General features: G+C 39.0%; 1 protein-coding gene across 1 annotated transcript in view; it reads right to left on the bottom strand.

Annotated features, from left to right (window-relative positions):
- The window catches only part of ANO6 (anoctamin 6), a 66,314-nt gene that overhangs the window by 8,224 nt on the left and 40,155 nt on the right, over positions 1 to 17,935 (bottom strand). Inside the window, 11 exon segments of the mRNA XM_066319066.1 lie at positions 190 to 359; positions 1,243 to 1,468; positions 2,940 to 3,017; positions 4,468 to 4,613; positions 7,897 to 7,957; positions 9,192 to 9,297; positions 10,594 to 10,728; positions 11,137 to 11,252; positions 13,340 to 13,453; positions 13,811 to 14,089; positions 15,647 to 15,712. Of these exon segments, the coding sequence (XP_066175163.1) occupies positions 190 to 359; positions 1,243 to 1,468; positions 2,940 to 3,017; positions 4,468 to 4,613; positions 7,897 to 7,957; positions 9,192 to 9,297; positions 10,594 to 10,728; positions 11,137 to 11,252; positions 13,340 to 13,453; positions 13,811 to 14,089; positions 15,647 to 15,712 (1,497 nt within the window).

Genomic DNA, 17,935 nt, shown 5'->3' with positions numbered 1-17,935 from the left:
ACAGTTCATTTCTAAGTCCAACTGGTCTTGTGATATATTTTTTTATGCTAGGGGTTAGTGAGGAGGCAATTAGCTTGGGAAGCAGTCCCCTTTTAAACCCTAATGTTAAATATGTACAACTATGTTTTACTTTATACACTCCTAACTGCAGCACAATATCCAGAATAATTATACATTCTACGTTCTTACCTCTTCATTGCGATACTTTCCTAGCCAATAAACTGGACTTCCAGGGTGACCTACAAATTTGCCCTTAAAGAAGGCTATGTAGAAGCATGAAGAATAGTAGTTGACAAACTGGAACAAGAACATCTTTGTGGTCAGACTGTTTTCATAATCAGTCTGTGTCCTTGGAAGTTCTGCAATGAAAGAAAAGTAAATAAATTAAAAAAAAACCCAACCCAACCTACAAGTAACCTACAAGCTATTCTAGAGCCTCAGCAGCTAAGTATCTTTATGCCTCACATTCCTTTGTATGACTGAAAGTATTATCATTTAGATTGTATGTAATCCCCATGTATACTGTAACCATTATATAATTCTAAAACTGTATGGATTGTAAAAAGAAAATAACTCGTTCCCTGAAAATAAAGAAAGAGAGGAAGCAAAAATTCTAATAACTCAGGGGAAGAAAAAGCAACTAAATCCAGCAGACTTAGGAAAGATGCAAGTGTAACACTTTGAACTGATGAAACAATATTAAATGAAAACACCACACTACTTCATACATCTAAAGAAAAATAGCTACTTTAATGATAATGGCCTGAATATAGAGAATAATATTATTTTTGACTGTTTATCTGTTTAACAACATCAGAGTGGTTTGTAGCTTTGGAAAGGTGACCTTAGTTCACTTATTTATAAAGAAAATAGCTATTTTCTCCATAAACAAAAGCTAATATAGTTGAATGTATTATGCCTTACTGACCTGTTTTCGTAAAGCTTGGTCGTTGTAGTAATTTTCTTTGCTTTGTATGTTTCACAAGCACAAAACTGTAAACAACTGATCTTTCATGCTGCCTGTGTAAGGACTTTTCAGGCAAAAAGCTGAATATCATATTACTCTGATATTGAGAAAATCTATATCGGAAAATTTCTAGGTTGTATTGTGTGATTTTGTGGGAAAATTCTGAAAGATGTGGCACAGGTGCTCATTTATTGTAATACCTACTATACATATAAATGCTAATTTTTCTAGCTATTTTACGCCATGTTTCCACCTGAGGTAGAGCAGCAGCATACCAAAGTCAGTGATCAGGATTGCCACTTTTTCATAGATGATGTTGAGAATCATGATGACAACAAAGCTGATGAGTGAAGCGGTTACTGACGTGGCTGTCTGTGGAGTCAGGTACTTGCGGATCGCCTCCGTTCCACTGATGTGCTGTGACAACTTTGCAGAGAACACCAGGAAAACTGAGAGCCTGTAGACAATGATTCCAACGACTGAAGCAATAATCAAAAGGATCTGCCAAGGGAATGCAAGAAGGATGTTCATGTTCAACCACTGGCATTAGGAAAAAGTGAGTTCAAAACACTTTTTATGATAGGCAAAAGGAAAGCAATTTTGTGCCTGTCATTCCACTGCAAGAGGATGATCAAATAAGATACAAAGCAATAAATAGAGAACCCATAAAAGAAGCCTTTTTTCATGTAGCATAGTAAATCTGCAGGAAAGAAAAGAGATGGCCTGTTTTATGACTAATAACAAGGTTTGTACTGATGTAAGTCAATATAACGAGAAGTGTAATCAAATCTTGCACCTTGAGGCATGTGATGGAGGAAAACGCTTCATGTTGGACAATTGGCAGGATGGGCAAATGTACTAATGAATCTACACTGATTGTGGAGAGGGCTGCACCTTCTCTTCCACATGATACTATTACAGACTACAGATCCTTCAAAGGAATAGAAAAATTTGAAGCCAAGTCATGTAGTCTGCAGGAGTTGCAATAATGATCCAGCTACCCCATCTTGCTTGCCATCTCCTCTTTCTGCTTCTCTTCTTGCTTTTATTTCTTGCTAGTTCTCTAGCTATTATTCAGTTTAAGGTCCACAGGTTGTGTATCTTTTTTTCACTATCTCAGCAAACTGCCATGAACTACCTTCCCTGACCCGCACACAGTGACTGTGCAGTAACACAAGTGACAAACCCAGAACAAATCTCTTCCCTCCAACATGAAGTCTGGCCTATTTAAATCCAACTGCAAATCAGTATTCTTTCCTTTGTGTTTCAAATGTGTCAATTCTGAGGCTCTCCTGGGCTGCCAGACATCACTCTATCTCCTATCTGCATTCTATCACCAAGAATGAGGTCTTTTCCAGCTGGTATTTGTGCTACAGATGAGGAGGACTTGCAGCATGCTATAACACAGAGCTTTTCAAGGCCATCTCTCTGGGCCTGCTTGTGTTATATATTGTGTCATGGTTGACAGGATGGCTTTCAAGGTTTAGTTTTAATTAAAGTAGCAGCTCTGGAAGATTAAAGAGCACCCAGCTTTGCTCTGTAAAGTGAAACACAAAACCTGAAAGAGGTCATAGACTATGAGACACAATATGGAAGAACACAGCTGGAACAAATCAGACAGAAACTCACAGGGAGGAGAGCATATAAACCAAAGTCTTCCCGTAACTGCCCCACTAAAAGCAAAGACATTTGTCTTAAAATAATGAGGGAAAAACAAATGGACCACCTTCACAAGCATAACTCACAAGCTACAGCTGCCAGATATTTTGAAACTGTATGCTAATGAATACTGGGTGACTACAGCTCCTTTCTCCATGTGGATCCATACCTTATAGGCTTGATTTATACAGGAGATGGAAATCCTACCCAACCTGTTTCATCCTCATTTTTTGTTCCATTCAGGAGTACAATTTTTTAGACACTTACTAGAAAGGTGAATTTATGATGGGAAAGAAAAAGAGAAGAACTTTACCCAGAAGAAGATGGCACTTGTACAGAAAGTCATCCGTACGCACTTCCCACATGCAGTGTATGGCACATGCTCTTCTTGCTGTAAAAGATTAAGAAACAGATCAAGGATGCACACAGTCTTCTTTTATTTTTTTTTTTTGCATGCTCCAATTAAACTCTTTATTATACTGAGGGCAGAAAGAAAAGAAAAAAGTACCTTGTTTTGTTTCCTGGAAACTTAACATTTATTCATGATTTCAGAAGTCTTGCCTGATTACAGGCGTCATTTTTAGCTGCCTCTTCTAGGATAAAAATGACTTCCTTAGAGGTAGAGGGTGGTCAGCTCTTACTGACTTCAGCCATGATGGGGTGCATAGTCCTTATGAATGGACCCACCCTTCTTGGCTGATCATGGCATCCAAGGTCATTATCTTTCAAACTTTAATGACTAAATTTAGCAGGCAGTAAAATTTTGGTCCTTGATCTCTCTATTTCTCAATGTATTCCATATGAACAACGGGATGGCTTCCCCAAGGAAAATGACTACCTCAGTGTGGTACTGTGAAAATTCACTGAGTCTTTAAAGAATCTCTGAGTATCAAAATAAAATATTTTAGCATATTCTCCACTCTTTGAACTGTCTGAAAGGGACAGTTTCTAGCTATGACTTTATATATTCAAGGTGGCATAGGTTTATAAGCTTTTAAACAGGATGAGTTTTTTGATAGTAACAAGATATAAAAAGATCTATATAGGATAGTTTCGACTATGGCAGTTAATTTTGAAACTTTTCAGGTGCTCTATAATAAATATTAGTATAACGTGGATTGAATGTGAAAGCAGTGCAAATGTTTAGATAAAAAACAGAGTAATCTATTGACAGAGAATAATAAAAAGTGAAACTGAACTTGAGTAAGCTGCCAAAGCTAAAGCTTCTCAAATGTATAATAAATAGAAATCTAAACTAAAATCCTCATAAATATGAGTCCTCTGTCATTGAAATGAGTTTTATCCTTGTCTCTGCAAGTTTGTTGCTATTAATCATAATTTCATCCATATGCACTTAGCAACAATAGCTATTTATACATGTTTCAAACAGAAACGTCTTCAGTTAAAAAACATTCTTGGCATAATATATAATAATGCAATGTTTCCCTCTATTCATGTTTTTTTCCTGATGCATTCTAGGCAAAGATAGCAAATGTTCTTTGATCCTGGCCTCTGGTAACAACACTTAATAATTTCTTGGGGGATTTAATAAAGTAGACTTAGTCTTCTAAGCTGGGGATGATGTCTTCTTCTGTTTAAGGCAGAGGAACCTCAGCAGCACAAGGTCCTCAAACAGGCAACTACTTTAAAGTGCTTTCAGCTAGATATCAATTCCCTCTCCCTGCATCTGTACTTTATCAAGTCACTGTTTTCAGGCCAGCTTATCAATCTGAGGCACTGCTGATTCATAAAGCTCCAGTCCTGATTCACCACTTTCATAGTGTCTGCTCACAGCATGCCTATAGCAGTAAGCATCACCAGTTATCAAACCAGTCCTTTACCTGTGTGATTTCATTCATCACCACGTGAGTGCAGCGAGCTTCGTATTCTGGGCGAACTTGCTCTTCTTGCTCTAAGAACTCAACTGTGTCCCATTCATACTCCAGCTCAGCCTGCCGCCGCTTCCAAAACTCCAAAAAAAAGGTAACTATCCAAATGACAGACAAAATGAGCAATACCACGTGAGTACTGGATACTGCTTAACCCCTCTGAGCTATAACACATGGCTCAGTATTCCATACAGCTTTTCACAGTCATGGGATAAAACCTTTATTGGCTGATGCGACTGGATCTATCCCTTTATGCAATTATGCTTTTGGATGTATGTACTTTAATATGAGAAACCTGAGGTAAATGGTGGTGTAACCACATGCTAAAGAATGTATATACTTTATTTTTTTCTTTCTGCCTAAGGACAAAATATGAGCACTTTGCATTTTGTATTACAGACTGCTTTGACAAAGTTTAACATGGGATGCTGAAGAAATTAAATTGTTTGGATAGGTGAAGACAAAATGCCGGAAAGTGCAGACTTCTAGAAAAATTAAACTCAGTATGCTAAAATATGTCTTAGGGAAGAGCTCATGCTCATTCATGCTGCAATTTTTGTGTAGATAAGTTATCAATTTGCAGACTACAAAACCAATTTTTGTTCAGGTAAAACTGCTTAAATACCGCTGTCTTTCCTCTTCTGTTAGAGGAGAGACTGCAGGTCTTTTGTATGGCATGGAGCTTAGAAACTCCCTGGGCTGGGCCAGCTGTTTCCCTGGAGTGTACTCCTGCAGCTGGAAGCGCTGAGGGATCAGGTACACAGATGCCTAAGTGGTAATGGTTAAACATGAGTCCAGCCAAACTCATTATCTTGTCCCAAGACACTCTGCAGGCAGATCTGGCAGCAGAGGCAATGACAAAGCCAGATGGGAAGGCTGGGAGGAGCTCAGGATGCTGGGTGTCTGTAAACATGCTCCCTGGCACACCTGGATGCTTCATTCTTGAAGAGGGTGCAGGCTCAGATTAAATGAGTGGTGTGGCTCTGCAGCACTGTTTCCAGGAGGAGTACTATCCAATCACTGCATTCCCATTGCTCTCATTGTCTGGGAGTAATTAACCCTAAAACTGAGGTTTTATTTTGCTAGTTTGGCCCCTCGTTCTGAGTGATGAAACCTCAGCGGCATGCAGTTGTAAGTCCAAACATTAAAGATTATGTCTAAAATCAGGTGTGGTTGAAAAATCCCAAAGTGAAACATTCAAAACCCAGGAAACCCTATGGGCTGGGCTGTGAGATGACCTTGGCATCTGCAAAGAGACATAACTCCAGAAAACCCTGCTCCCCTGATTATTCAGGGGCCTCTTTCAGAAGGACTTCTCCACTCCATGCTTAGAAAGCAGCAAGGACATTGCAAGCAGTGGACCAGAGGGTCTCATCTGCTTTCCCCTGCAGAGCAAGGACATTAGTCTTCCATAAATCTCTAATTGCTGCCTAGCCCAAATCACAGGAATCTAAAGACTATACTGACTTGTTACAGCTGCAAATTCAGCTGCTGCTGGAGAGCCCTGAAGTGCAGGGACTCCTTCTGTGGTGATAGCCTCAAGTGCTAACTGTGGCAGAAGGGCACATAACACAGGGACAGCTCTCTCAGGCCCCTACTAGCCAAGCCATGTCTTTCAGAGCAGGAAAGGAGCTCCTGCTGGATTTGCCATTTTCCATTTATTTTGAAGCAAGATTGTTTCAACAGTGGAAACAAGTGACATTTCAGAATCAGGAGATCAAAGCAGTCATTTCACATCATACTGAGTGGTGTCCCCTTTCATGTATCTCCCAGCACCACTCTTCAGGCTGGCCCAGGTGTTCTGCCTCTGAAGCTGTGTCACCAAGGTCTGAGAGGAAGGGCCTCCATTGGAGAACATTTCTTGGTTTAACTGATCGCGCTCAGGGAGGAGATCCAGGAATGGCAGCAAGTGAAGTGGAAGCTGCCTCTTGTTCATCACCTTTGCCAATCTAGTATTACCATCAAAGGGAGAATTGGCAGAACATCAGTGTATAAAAAAGGCTAACTCCTGAGGCCAAATTCCCTGGTGTTTTACAGTGCTTTAAGATTTTTGAAGGGAATACACACAAGAAAATACGCACTTATTAGAAGTGTACTGATGATAATGATGCAATAATATATCCAAGGGGCTAATATTAATTTTAATTGTTTTGGACAAAGAAGTCTAAAAAAAGTAATAGAGCAAGATGAAAATTACAGCTGGAATTATACCAGGACCATAGGTCATTTGGATTCAGTACAATTTTGGTTGAATTTCTGTAATATAATTTGCCTCTTTATATAGTGGACTTACAACAAGAATACAAGTAGACCTTGCAGCCATCTCTATAAGCATGAATTGAACTTTGTAATTATTGCTCCTGGAACCATTCTTCAAAATAGGAAGCACAATTTTAATTAAAAATCAGATGGACAGTAAATTAAATCTTGACATGATGGGAGAAGATTACATTAGTATCAAACTTCTAACAACTTTCAATTTAGTGAATTCTGTGCTGGTATTTTGACTTTAGCATATATTTTGGAAGAAAACTTCTTTTTGAAATTATACATTTTACCTTACATTTCTTTAAAGCAAGAATTATTTTGAAACACTTTAGGTCATCATAGGGAAATAAAATTACAATATGTTTTACAAAGAAAGCAAATTTTGCATTCTCATATATTAATTAAAAATATTACATGAGATACATTCTCATTAGCACCCCATATACAGACCTAACACAGAACTTACTTCTGTAATTACTGGATAAGACACTGCAATTAAAGCCAGTTAACAAAGCTGCTAATATGAATAAAATAAATTCTTTCTAGAAAAATAAACCTTGCCTAATCCCTTGAATATAACACCAAGTGTTTTCACCTGTGGGAAACATCCTGGTTTCATATATATTTTCTCTGCAAAAAGACAAATCTAGTGCTTGTAACCTACTGCACTTTTTACAATCTGCTTCTTAAATAAAGACAAAAGGAAAAAAATCCTGGGAAATATAACTAATTACTATTTTTCAATTGCACTGTGCAGTTACACAGCTGTTAATAGCATAAGCATCTCCATAAGTCTTTGGGAAAAACCCCAGCTCCTCTGACTTAAGCATGTGGCTGGCTCCTGCTGGATGAACAGCCTTAACCACCTCCCTCAGACTTTTCTTCAAGTCACCAAAACAGAACAGATACTGAAGACTAATTTTTAAGGCTACAATTTTTTGTTTGCTTATGATGAGCTCCTGTGAATGTACTTGTTTTCTACAGAACTACTTTCCAGTGAATTCCCAAGTGCTAGCAAATGAAGTCAGTGCAAATTTATCCATGTTTTCTTGGCTGATGCTGGAGGCTAGGCCAAAATTAGATAACAAACCACAGTTGTTGAAATCGACTTACCCCATATTCCCATAAATACTGCAAACACCAGTGTTCCAAAGCTGTCAAAGATACAGAGTTTCTGGAAAAGTGGAAAAGGAAAAAAAGTCTTAAAATATAACTGACCATTTTTATTCTTCTACAACTACTCAGAACAGAACCCAGAAGCTGCTTACTGAAAATGTTGATTTTCAGTTTTTATGTAGTTTCATAAACAACCCTTCTGGATAGTGTTTCCTCAATTTCTGTCCATGCACACCACTCTCCAGTAAATCACAGAAATAAAATGCAAAATTCAGAATGAAAAAGAAAAGCCATGTATGCATTATGGGGGACAGTAAAATGGTGTGCTATCAAACTTTCTTCCATCTGTTGCATACTAAGAGGAAAAACAGTGCTTCTGGTCCGGGAACTCAGTATAGAATTATGGATCTTTGTACAGCCACTAAGGCCATGGATACATCTGGTTCTCATAAGTAGGATAACCAATAAGTTAGTTTGTAAAACCACACTCTGATGAAATACCTCTGTGGTCACTATCTCCCCCCCCCTTTTTTTTTTTCCCCCATTATAGCCTTTTCCCTGCATTCTTTATTTCTTTTACCATGTAAGTGTGCTGATGCAACACATTAAAGTTGGGCAAAATATTTTTGACGATTAGCTGAAAAATTGCAGTTTGGGGACTGAATCTATGGAGAGGAATGATGAAAGGCTAATATTAGCTTAGTAAGACAAAGTAGTGGGGAAAGAAAGTGAGGCTCTTTTTGACCAGAATAAAGAGCAGATGACAGGACATGGCTGTGTCACAGCTTCTGTCATAGCCAACACCAGCCTCTCCTTGTACCCATCTTCTCCTTGGCAACATGGATCAAATTCAAGGCATAGATCCAAATAACTTCTTCACGCAGGGATGAGGCAGAAATTAGAAATGTCAAAACAAGCTTTAAATGTTTCCTTAGCAAAATTGATTCAGAGCTGTTGAATCAAGGCTTTAACTGAATCTTCCCTTCCCTCAAAAAGAAGTACCCCCAAATGAAGCCAATTTTCAATTAAAATAACATTTTATTCTCATATCAAATATCAGCAGCTATGTGAAATAAAAAAAAATAATTTTTTAACTTAGTTCAAATTGTAGCAATTAATGTTGTTGCTTTTACTTTCTGAAGTTGAGTCACTGTATCAAAAGGAACACCTACTAGCATATTTTTAGCAGTTCTGCAGGACATTAATGGAGGACCAACATTATTTTATATGTAGTACTAGAGAAAGTGCAGCTGCAGTTCAAAAGTGTGTCTACAGGTGGTAAATGTAGTTACCTTGGATGATTCACAAGTGATGTTGAGGTTCCAGTAGGTACATACTTTATCACACTGAGGGCACATTATGATATTACCTCCTATGTTGGGGTCACATACTTCTTGGCTAAAAACAAAACTAGTCAGTCACTCACCAACACTTAGTTCTTTAGTCCCCTTTCACACATGAAGACAGTGCAATAATCTCAGGGTATTAAGAAATAATTTACCAGTGATCTGCACTCAAGAATTCCACCCTCATCCCTTGCTGTGGCAACATATCCCCATTTCCATTCATAGCCCTCATCTCAAAAATGGATGACACATGAGGAAAATATTTTCCATCCCTTGTATGTGGTGGTAATTCTCAAACTGCCCACACTAAAAATAAAACAGCTCTTAAAAGACCTCAGAGTCTTCAGTAGGAAATCCACAGTGGAATTCTCACACATGCTATCGTAGCAAGTCTGAAGGGAGCAGGAAGAGCAATGCTGCCTAGCTGAACAAGGAATAGGTGCAGAGCCCAAAGGACTACCTAGTGCCTGTGGTATTCTAAACAGGATCAGACTGAAAATTGTGCAGAGGGCAGCTGCCACAGTGATTCACAGATCTGTCTCCTAAGAGATGGCAAAGGAGCTGCCATCTCATACATACTACCCCATGGTGGAGGCTGAAAGGTAACATCAATACTCTTTATGCATATATCAGGGGGCTAAACACCGGGGAGAGAGCTGAGCTGTTTAGCTAAATTATAACACTGGCAAAAAGCTAAATGGGTATAAATTTGGCACAGGAGTGGAGCTGTGGAATAGCCCTTCAGCAAGGATTATGAACACCATTCCAGGAGGGGGTAAACAACTGGATGGCCTATAGGCCCTTTGACACAATGCCATCACTTTTTTTCCCTGGGTTGTTTGGCCATGACTGAATTTTGTTGTGTGCTGATAAGAGAATCTGTGTCATGGCTATGCCTTGCCTTCCAAGGCATTCTAAGCAGCTGAAGGCCCCTGTGCTGTTGCTCTTCCTATATTTTCCCAAATTAGAGGAAAAAAATTTTAATGTCTTTGGGTATCTAGTTTAAGGATTATCACAGTGAAAATTTTGTGTTATGGCAATTTGTATCAACTTCTGATTATCACTCTTTTCTTTGTGTTTCTGCACTAGGTATGGTGAGCCTCATTCAAAATATAAATAAAATTATGAAATAGCAAACTCCCCCATGTCTATCACTGCAATGGTCTATGGATATCCATTATTTAGCTAACATTTTATGCCTTTGCCTTCAAATCCACCATGGTAGCTGTTCTCAGGTCCTTTAATTTTGCCTCCTTCATTAAGCAATGTCTTGCAAACCCTGCACTGTCCCCCTGTGTACAGGACTGATCAAAATTGCATGTGATATAAACCAGGCCTGATCAGGTACCTCCATGTGCAGTTGTCCTTTGTCAGGCATCCATACAGAAAACAGCCAACTCCTACAACTGCAGCCACAGTCAGCATATTTGTGTAAAAGCCCAGCCAAGCAAAGTAGATGCCAATTTTCTCTCCATAGTATTTCCTGTGGAGGAGAAGGGTGATTTTTTTTTTCTGAAGCAAGTAAATCTGCATTTCTGTTTCAAATAGCCCTTCCTTTCACACATTTTATGTCAGCCCATATTGTAATAGTCCTCCAGTTTCAGCTTTGGGATTGCAGTAGTACTGCATGCTTTTGTAAAAGGATAGAAATGGGGGGAAAAAAGGGAAAAGAGAAAGGATCATGCATTGCAAAGAAAAATTTTGAGTGGTTGCCTTTTCATAAATCAGCTCATCATGAAATCAATCTCAAATTATGCTCCTGTGCATGAGCTGATCTGGACGTATGTATCTTCCTTCAGAACTGACCTATGTCTCTGACTTCCCCAAAACCAGGCCTATTATGTAGATTTCTCATTCTCCCTGCATTTAATCCAGTGGCAGTTACACCAACCTGATGAAATCCAGAGGTTGCAGTTTGAAAATGTTTTTAGGATGAGCCCATTCTCTGTAGAGGAGATATCGTTCACTTGGGCAGTTGGGATCAGTTGATGGGTGCCCAAAACTTGACTGCAAAATAGAACAAGCATGAGAAGATATCACTAAAATCTAACCAGTGCAGCTCATCTCTCATCTCTACAGTTGATCTCTACACCATGGAGGTAGAGTCTGGAGTAGCCTTTTAGAAAGCCTTACTGCAAGCCAGGAAAAGGAACAGCAGCTCTGAGAGCACACCAGGATTCAGGAAAGAAGATTGTCAGAAAGGCTCTGAATGCTGAAGTAAATGCTGTACATATGTGAGCTGAAAATAACAGAGGCTCATCATGAACTTAATCTAAGCACATGTCAGCATCTTGGCACTTAGGAATAGAAAATAAAAAAGGATCCATTCTAATTAGAGAACAGGACTGAATTAAAATGGATTTTAAGTAGCTTTAACATGCTACACATGCTTTGCTTCAAAATAATACTGTACTAGAATACAGGCTGGAAAGACTGAGGGCAAAATCCAGGGCATCTAGCCTCTGTTTTAAATTAAAAAGAGAGTTCACATGGAGATAATTTTTGTATTTTTGGTAGGCCATTTAAAATGCTACTTCAATAAAACCTGTTTTATTTGAGACATTGTTCCATTCTATATCCATGATGCAACAAGATGAGTGATGTTTGTAGAGATCTATCTGCTACTTTTCATTTTCAGCATAGCTGTGATGTATAATTTCAACTGTATAAAAAGATAGTCATTAATTACTAGTCATACTGAGTCCAAATTCCCCATGCCATGAGAGAAATAGCCTGCAAGGCAGGTTTTAAATCTTTAAAAAGAAACCTTAAAAATGGCTAGTCACAAATTATATTAATTCTATTCTGTAAAGCTTTGATTACTTACAAGAAACATGGCTTGTCTTGATTCTGCCTTAAAAATTTCTTTGAAAACCTTGGAGGCCTCCTAAATATTTTAAGCCAAGTCCATGCAGCTGAAGCTGTTATCATTCCTGACCTCCCATGTTCTCAATGTCTCCTCGACAGAACACACCTTGGACACAGAATGGTGGCTCTGAGGGGGACAAGTTGGGATGTTGTGGTTATGCAATAGATAGAATACAGAAAATCAGCCCTCAGTCTTTGCTCACTTTACATTCACAGCCTCACATGGAGTTTTTTCTTTGTCAAATATTCTGAAATCTGATTTTTTCCCCTTGATTTTTTTTGTGCTCTTACTAGCTTTGGTATACAAAACTACTAAGGAAAAACTCCAGCTCCTTTGACAGATATACTTAAGCATGTGGCTGGCTCCTGCTGGATGAACATGTGGCAGCCTTAACCACCTTCCTCAGACTTTTCTTCAAGTCACCAAAACAGAACAGATACCGAAGACTAATTTTTAAGACTACAATTTTTCATTTGCTTATGATGAGCAAACAAAAAAACCCACATGTACATAAATACACATCTATATAAATACACAAAACAATTTTCAGTCTAACTTTCTTATTCAAATGATATAATTTAAAAAGCTTCAGAAGCGTAGCTGCAAAAGCTGGATTTGTTATTATTGCAAGGTGAAATTGAAACCAGTTAAGCTTTTCTCTGCAAGATTCTGACAACACCTGTGAGGCATTGGACTGGCCGGGCAGAGTCTTCCTGTAGAAACCTGAGTCTCATGTATGTATGCTGCAATGTTTGGGAACCAAGGGACTATTTCTAACTGCGCAAGACTTTCACACATCCTAAAATAAGATTTGTAGTCTACATCTCTGTCAACAATGTTGATAAGAATTTTAATATTGGAAAATTAATACTAATGAAACATTGATTTAAGACTGATAATGCAGCGTGTCACGGGAACTATCTCTCAGTTCTGGTACTTTCCTGAAATACATCTACCAGAGAACACAAGTTTAAGAACTCTCAAGTGAAATATATTGCTTTTCATTTATAGAAATACATTTTTACCCAACAGTGCTTTGGAAGAAAATCTCTAGCAAAACCACGTCTTGATCTTCTATCTGTGTATAATACCAGTCCAGGAATAAGGCAATGAATATCTTGTATCCTTTTATATATATAGAGGATATGTAGATATAGTTCAAAACTCTAGATATAGTTCAGACCTCTATATCAAACTGTATTTTAGTTAGAAGCACCAGACTTACATCATGAAGGGGAAATGCTGCTTTGTAGATTCCAGTGTCCAGTAATTTGTTAATACCAAACTTTTTCACATTATTTTTTGTTGCATATTCCACACGGGACAGGATAAAATGAACCTGAAATTAAAAAAAAAAAATTTGTATCCTTGCAACCTGAAAGAAATCATATACAGCTATACCTGTCTCAACATACAATCAAGTAAGGAAAGAATAAGCAGTGTAGACAAAATGAATTGCACAGGGTATAAAAACCATTCAAATCCCTCCTTTAAATTCAGGTGGAAGAGAAATAGGACAAATATAAGTAAAATTTTCCCTTTGGATTGCCCAGGCTATTTCATAAATTACACAGGACTCTTGCATCCCAAACATTTTTAAGTCTTTGGGATGTTTTAGTGAAGGAAATTACAGTGATTTGATAAAAGGAATGGGGTTTTTTTAAGAGTAAATGCTAGAAATACTCCATAGACTTACAATTCGGCTTCTAGTTGCAGGATTGAAAAATGTGTCTTTGTCTTGGATATAGAAGTTGGACAAATGTTCCTTTTGAAAAGGGGCAGTGAAAAACTCTTGCTCAGGTTTGATGATATTTTCATCCACCCTGAAGAATCTACTGAACCAGTTGAAAGCTGAGTCTCGTGTTTTCAGGTCATTGTGTTGCAGAGGTAATTTGATGTGCATAACCTCGGCGTACGTGCACAGCACTTCCCAAGGTGCGTGCACTTTCACAAAAATAAGTTTCTCATCCAAAACCTGAGATGAAAGAATATTGAAAATAAGTATGCAAGCAAAGAACTTCTCATTTTAGCAATTCTTGAACTATCTAGAATTTTTATTCTCTTTACAGCTCATAGATAACCTACTTAAAGTTATATTCATTGTCCGTCCCAGCTAACATATCATTGGCTTCTGTAAAAGCACTGACATGAGGAAACACTCAGGCAGATGTAGGCACATAAAGGTATATAAAAAAAGACAGTTAAATGTTCCCTTAATGCTTAACGTTTACATCTCTGCGAGGTATTTAACAAAGCAATTTAAGCGTAACACTTTCCCCATATGGGGTCATTAGAACTCCTTTTTACTTGTAATTTGACTAGGCATGGCATGGCTCTGGAGCTGCCAGTGACTCCCCAGCAGCTCAGTTACAACCCCAGGGTGATGGAGCAGGCTAGGCACTCACGGGTGCTCCTGGGAATTAAGAATTCCAGGCTTCCTTGAGAGAATGGGGAGAGGGAAAGGGAAATCAGATGAAAGTGCTGAAAAAGACAGCATGGGGAACATTGCTCCGAGTGGAATGCCCAAACCAGCAGCAGTATGCACTGGGAACCCTGACAGCCACTCCTGTCTCCTGTCTACACATCTGTAGATGTACTCCTGCCCTGCATTAGTGAGTGTCAGCCTCACGAAATTTCCTTATCCAGCTCATTGGCTCAGGAACACTGGTCAGATATCTGATCTAGCCTGGGGAAATGTCCAGTTTTGAATGTTTTTCAGTCACAATCCCAGCAGAACTATTGAAGACTGCAATATGTAAGTATAGCACCAGGTCTGTAACAGCCTTCCAGACAACAAGCATATACTTTCTCATGAATGTGAAGAACCAGACTGTATTCTTGGACATGCAGCAGGAGCCCTCACTGCAGACAAATAAATACTTTGATGCCATAGATTCTGAGTCTAAATTGGGAGGAAGGGGCAAAGCAACCATCTTTAGAGCTCACTACAGACTATCAAACAACAACAAAATTAGACTGGAAGTGTTTGTCCTGGAGAGGGAGACACAGATGGAGCACTGCAGCCCGGCAGGGTAGGAAGAAAGAGAAGGGATTCAGAGGGGCTCTAACCCTCCCTGCCAGAGACAGCAGCTCTGGCAGCTGCTGTGCATTACCACAGTGCTCTTGAACTGCCTGCCGGTGACATCAAAGCCCAAAATACACAAAGCACACGATAGAACCACTTGCACAGCGCCAGGCCTTGTGAGAAGCAGGGTCATGTGCAGGATGTGCAGGAGCCCTGCACTGCTCTTCTGGCAGGGGCATTCTGCACCAGACACACACTGGCTTCCCACTTGTACTACACAGCCAGAGTATGAGAAGTATCTCTCTGCAGGGTACCGACAGTAATTTCTATTTTCCAAGCTCTGGGCAAACAGTGTTAACAGCTAAAGACACTGCTAACAGAAGGAAGGTGGGCCATTTTTCTTGAGGGAAGAGAAATCTTACAGTGAATTCACATATCCAGTTTCCTTAATCCCACAGGGGCAGCTCTGCTCTCAGAACAGCCATTCACACAGAGAATAGCACTCACCGACCTCGTTGCTTCTAGGTGCAAGCCATTGTTTATCAGGTTTGATTCATATACTTGTCTCTTTCTCTGTTAAAACATATTGAACATCGTAAAACATCTGTTCCAAATTTCACAAATATGTATGTACAGGAAAATGGAATTGCCTCTCAAACCCATTATTATGTTATCTCTATAGCCCACTTGATAGCTACCATGGTGATATGTACAGTCCCACCTAGTAATTAATCCTAGTCTTGAGTGTTTTTGTCTGATATGCAATATTGCTCTCAAATGCAGTTGTGGAGAGCTTATCCTCAGTTTTTGGTACATTACAGAGTTGTAAGTGTGACTCAGATTTTGAATATTTTGAAATCTACCCCTGAAATTGTGATCTTTTGCGTTTAGTCACTAAGTGAACTATGTTAAACTCCCTTTAGAAAGTCTTGATCTCAAGAGCTTTCCTTCCAGAAACCTGTAACTTTATGCTTCTTTCTCTATAATCATATGTGCTCACACAGCAGTTCAAACTGTAGTATGCCAATATATTTTAGTCCACGGATTACATCTCCAAAGGAAGAAGTTGAGAGCTGTAGCACTTGTAGAGTCAGTGGTGCTATTCCAGGAGCATTTAATGTCCCAGAAGGACACAATGAGTTTTCCTCAGAGAAGATCAAATCTGTGGATCATTTTAATTTCATTTCATAGTTACCAGCACTTGGCAGACAGTGAGTTACAAAAAACCTGAAATGTCTTTCCAGTCTTGAGTCTGCTTCTCTATACAGCTGAGCTCCTCCCAAGAAACACAGAAACATCCCCTTTCCCCTCAAATACAAAACATATAACTCCGTAAGTGATTTATAAGGAATTTTGAAACTTCATGTGAAGCAATCTAATTTAAAAGCTATCTGCACCAACTGGGTAGTTCCTCAATGATTTATTTGTTTATGTGAGTCAAGGGTAGCCAGCTCTCACTGAGCTACAGACTGCCTGTCAAAATATCAGCATGGGTAGTGGGGGGCACCTGTAAGCAGCTGGGGCTGGGGGTGCTTGAGTGAGCAGTTTGCTGGAAGAAGATGGCTTTAATGCACCGGGAAACTGGGAACTGAGAACCTTATTACTGTACCAGATTAGGCTAGGGCTGCAGCAAGGTTCTTGGAGTGACTTGGGGATATTACTTTCCTACTCCCAGACTCCTTTCATGCCACTGGCCAATTTCTTTGTTGATTAATATGTGCTTAAAGGATTTGGCATCCCCCACAGGAGGAAGATGTTTTAGTTCCCACAGGAACTTAAAGAAGAAGGACCCAGTGTTTTTTGTCATGTGGCTCTATAGTGATTCTAGCTGCCTTAAGATCTGTGCACAGGATCCAGACCTGTTGCTACTGTGAAGGACCAGAGTCAATGAATGACCCTCCAGATAAAGTCTTAAGAACTTTGATAGGCATGTAGAAAGTGATTCTCAGGGCTAGACTCACCCGCTCTAGGGTAAAAAAGGTGCTTCAGCAAAAGGGTAAAAATCTTCAGAAGTTCCACAGGAACAGGTCAGTTGTATAACCAAATAAGTTTCATCCAGCTCTTGAATATTTTAAGATGGTTGTAAGTCCCCAAACAAGAAAATGCTATTTTTCCAAAACTCTAGCAAGTCTTGAAATTAATAATTACAGAACTGAGTAACGATGTGATCAGCCTATCCCATTTATAATTTGTTAGTTCTTAGCTGCTGTGGCTGCATGAGGCAATGATCTCAATGGACTATTTTAATATTTTGTGAAAAAGTATTTTTCTTGTCTGTTTCGGGTTTTCTGCCTTTTTATTCCAGTGAAAATCACCTTCTACTTGAGCTAGGCACAAGAAGAGCCAAATATCTCAATCTGGTTTTTTTGTTCTCTCATCAATACTTAACACTTTTCTCCTTATTCCTTGGTTTTCTCAGGCTAATACCACAAACCCAGACTTTGACAGAACTCTCCATGGAGAGATCTCTCCATGTCTCAGTAATTCACTTGGCTATTTGTGACAGTATAATGATGTTTATATTTTTTCTTTGTATGAATATATATGTGTGTGTGTGTGTGTGTGTGTGTGCAATGTAGACATTTATGATGTGTACATCTAATTATCTTTGTTGTAATGACAGCTCTAATGTAAATTCACAAAATCGAGTGCTTTCCTCGCAGTAATATATTTTCTTGCATTTTCAATATTTCATAGATCTCCATTAAAGGTGTTGGTGCTTTCCATTCTCCTTTAAAGCTAAAGGTTTTCAGCCACCTTGGCTTCTAAATAAACTATATAATGATTTCCCCTGCA

The sequence above is a fragment of the Sylvia atricapilla genome, chromosome 5 (assembly GCF_009819655.1).
Source record: "Sylvia atricapilla isolate bSylAtr1 chromosome 5, bSylAtr1.pri, whole genome shotgun sequence".
NCBI lineage: Eukaryota > Metazoa > Chordata > Aves > Passeriformes > Sylviidae > Sylvia > Sylvia atricapilla.
The sequence above is the reverse complement of the archived record's forward strand: the minus strand, read 5'-3'. Positions and strand labels throughout refer to the sequence as shown.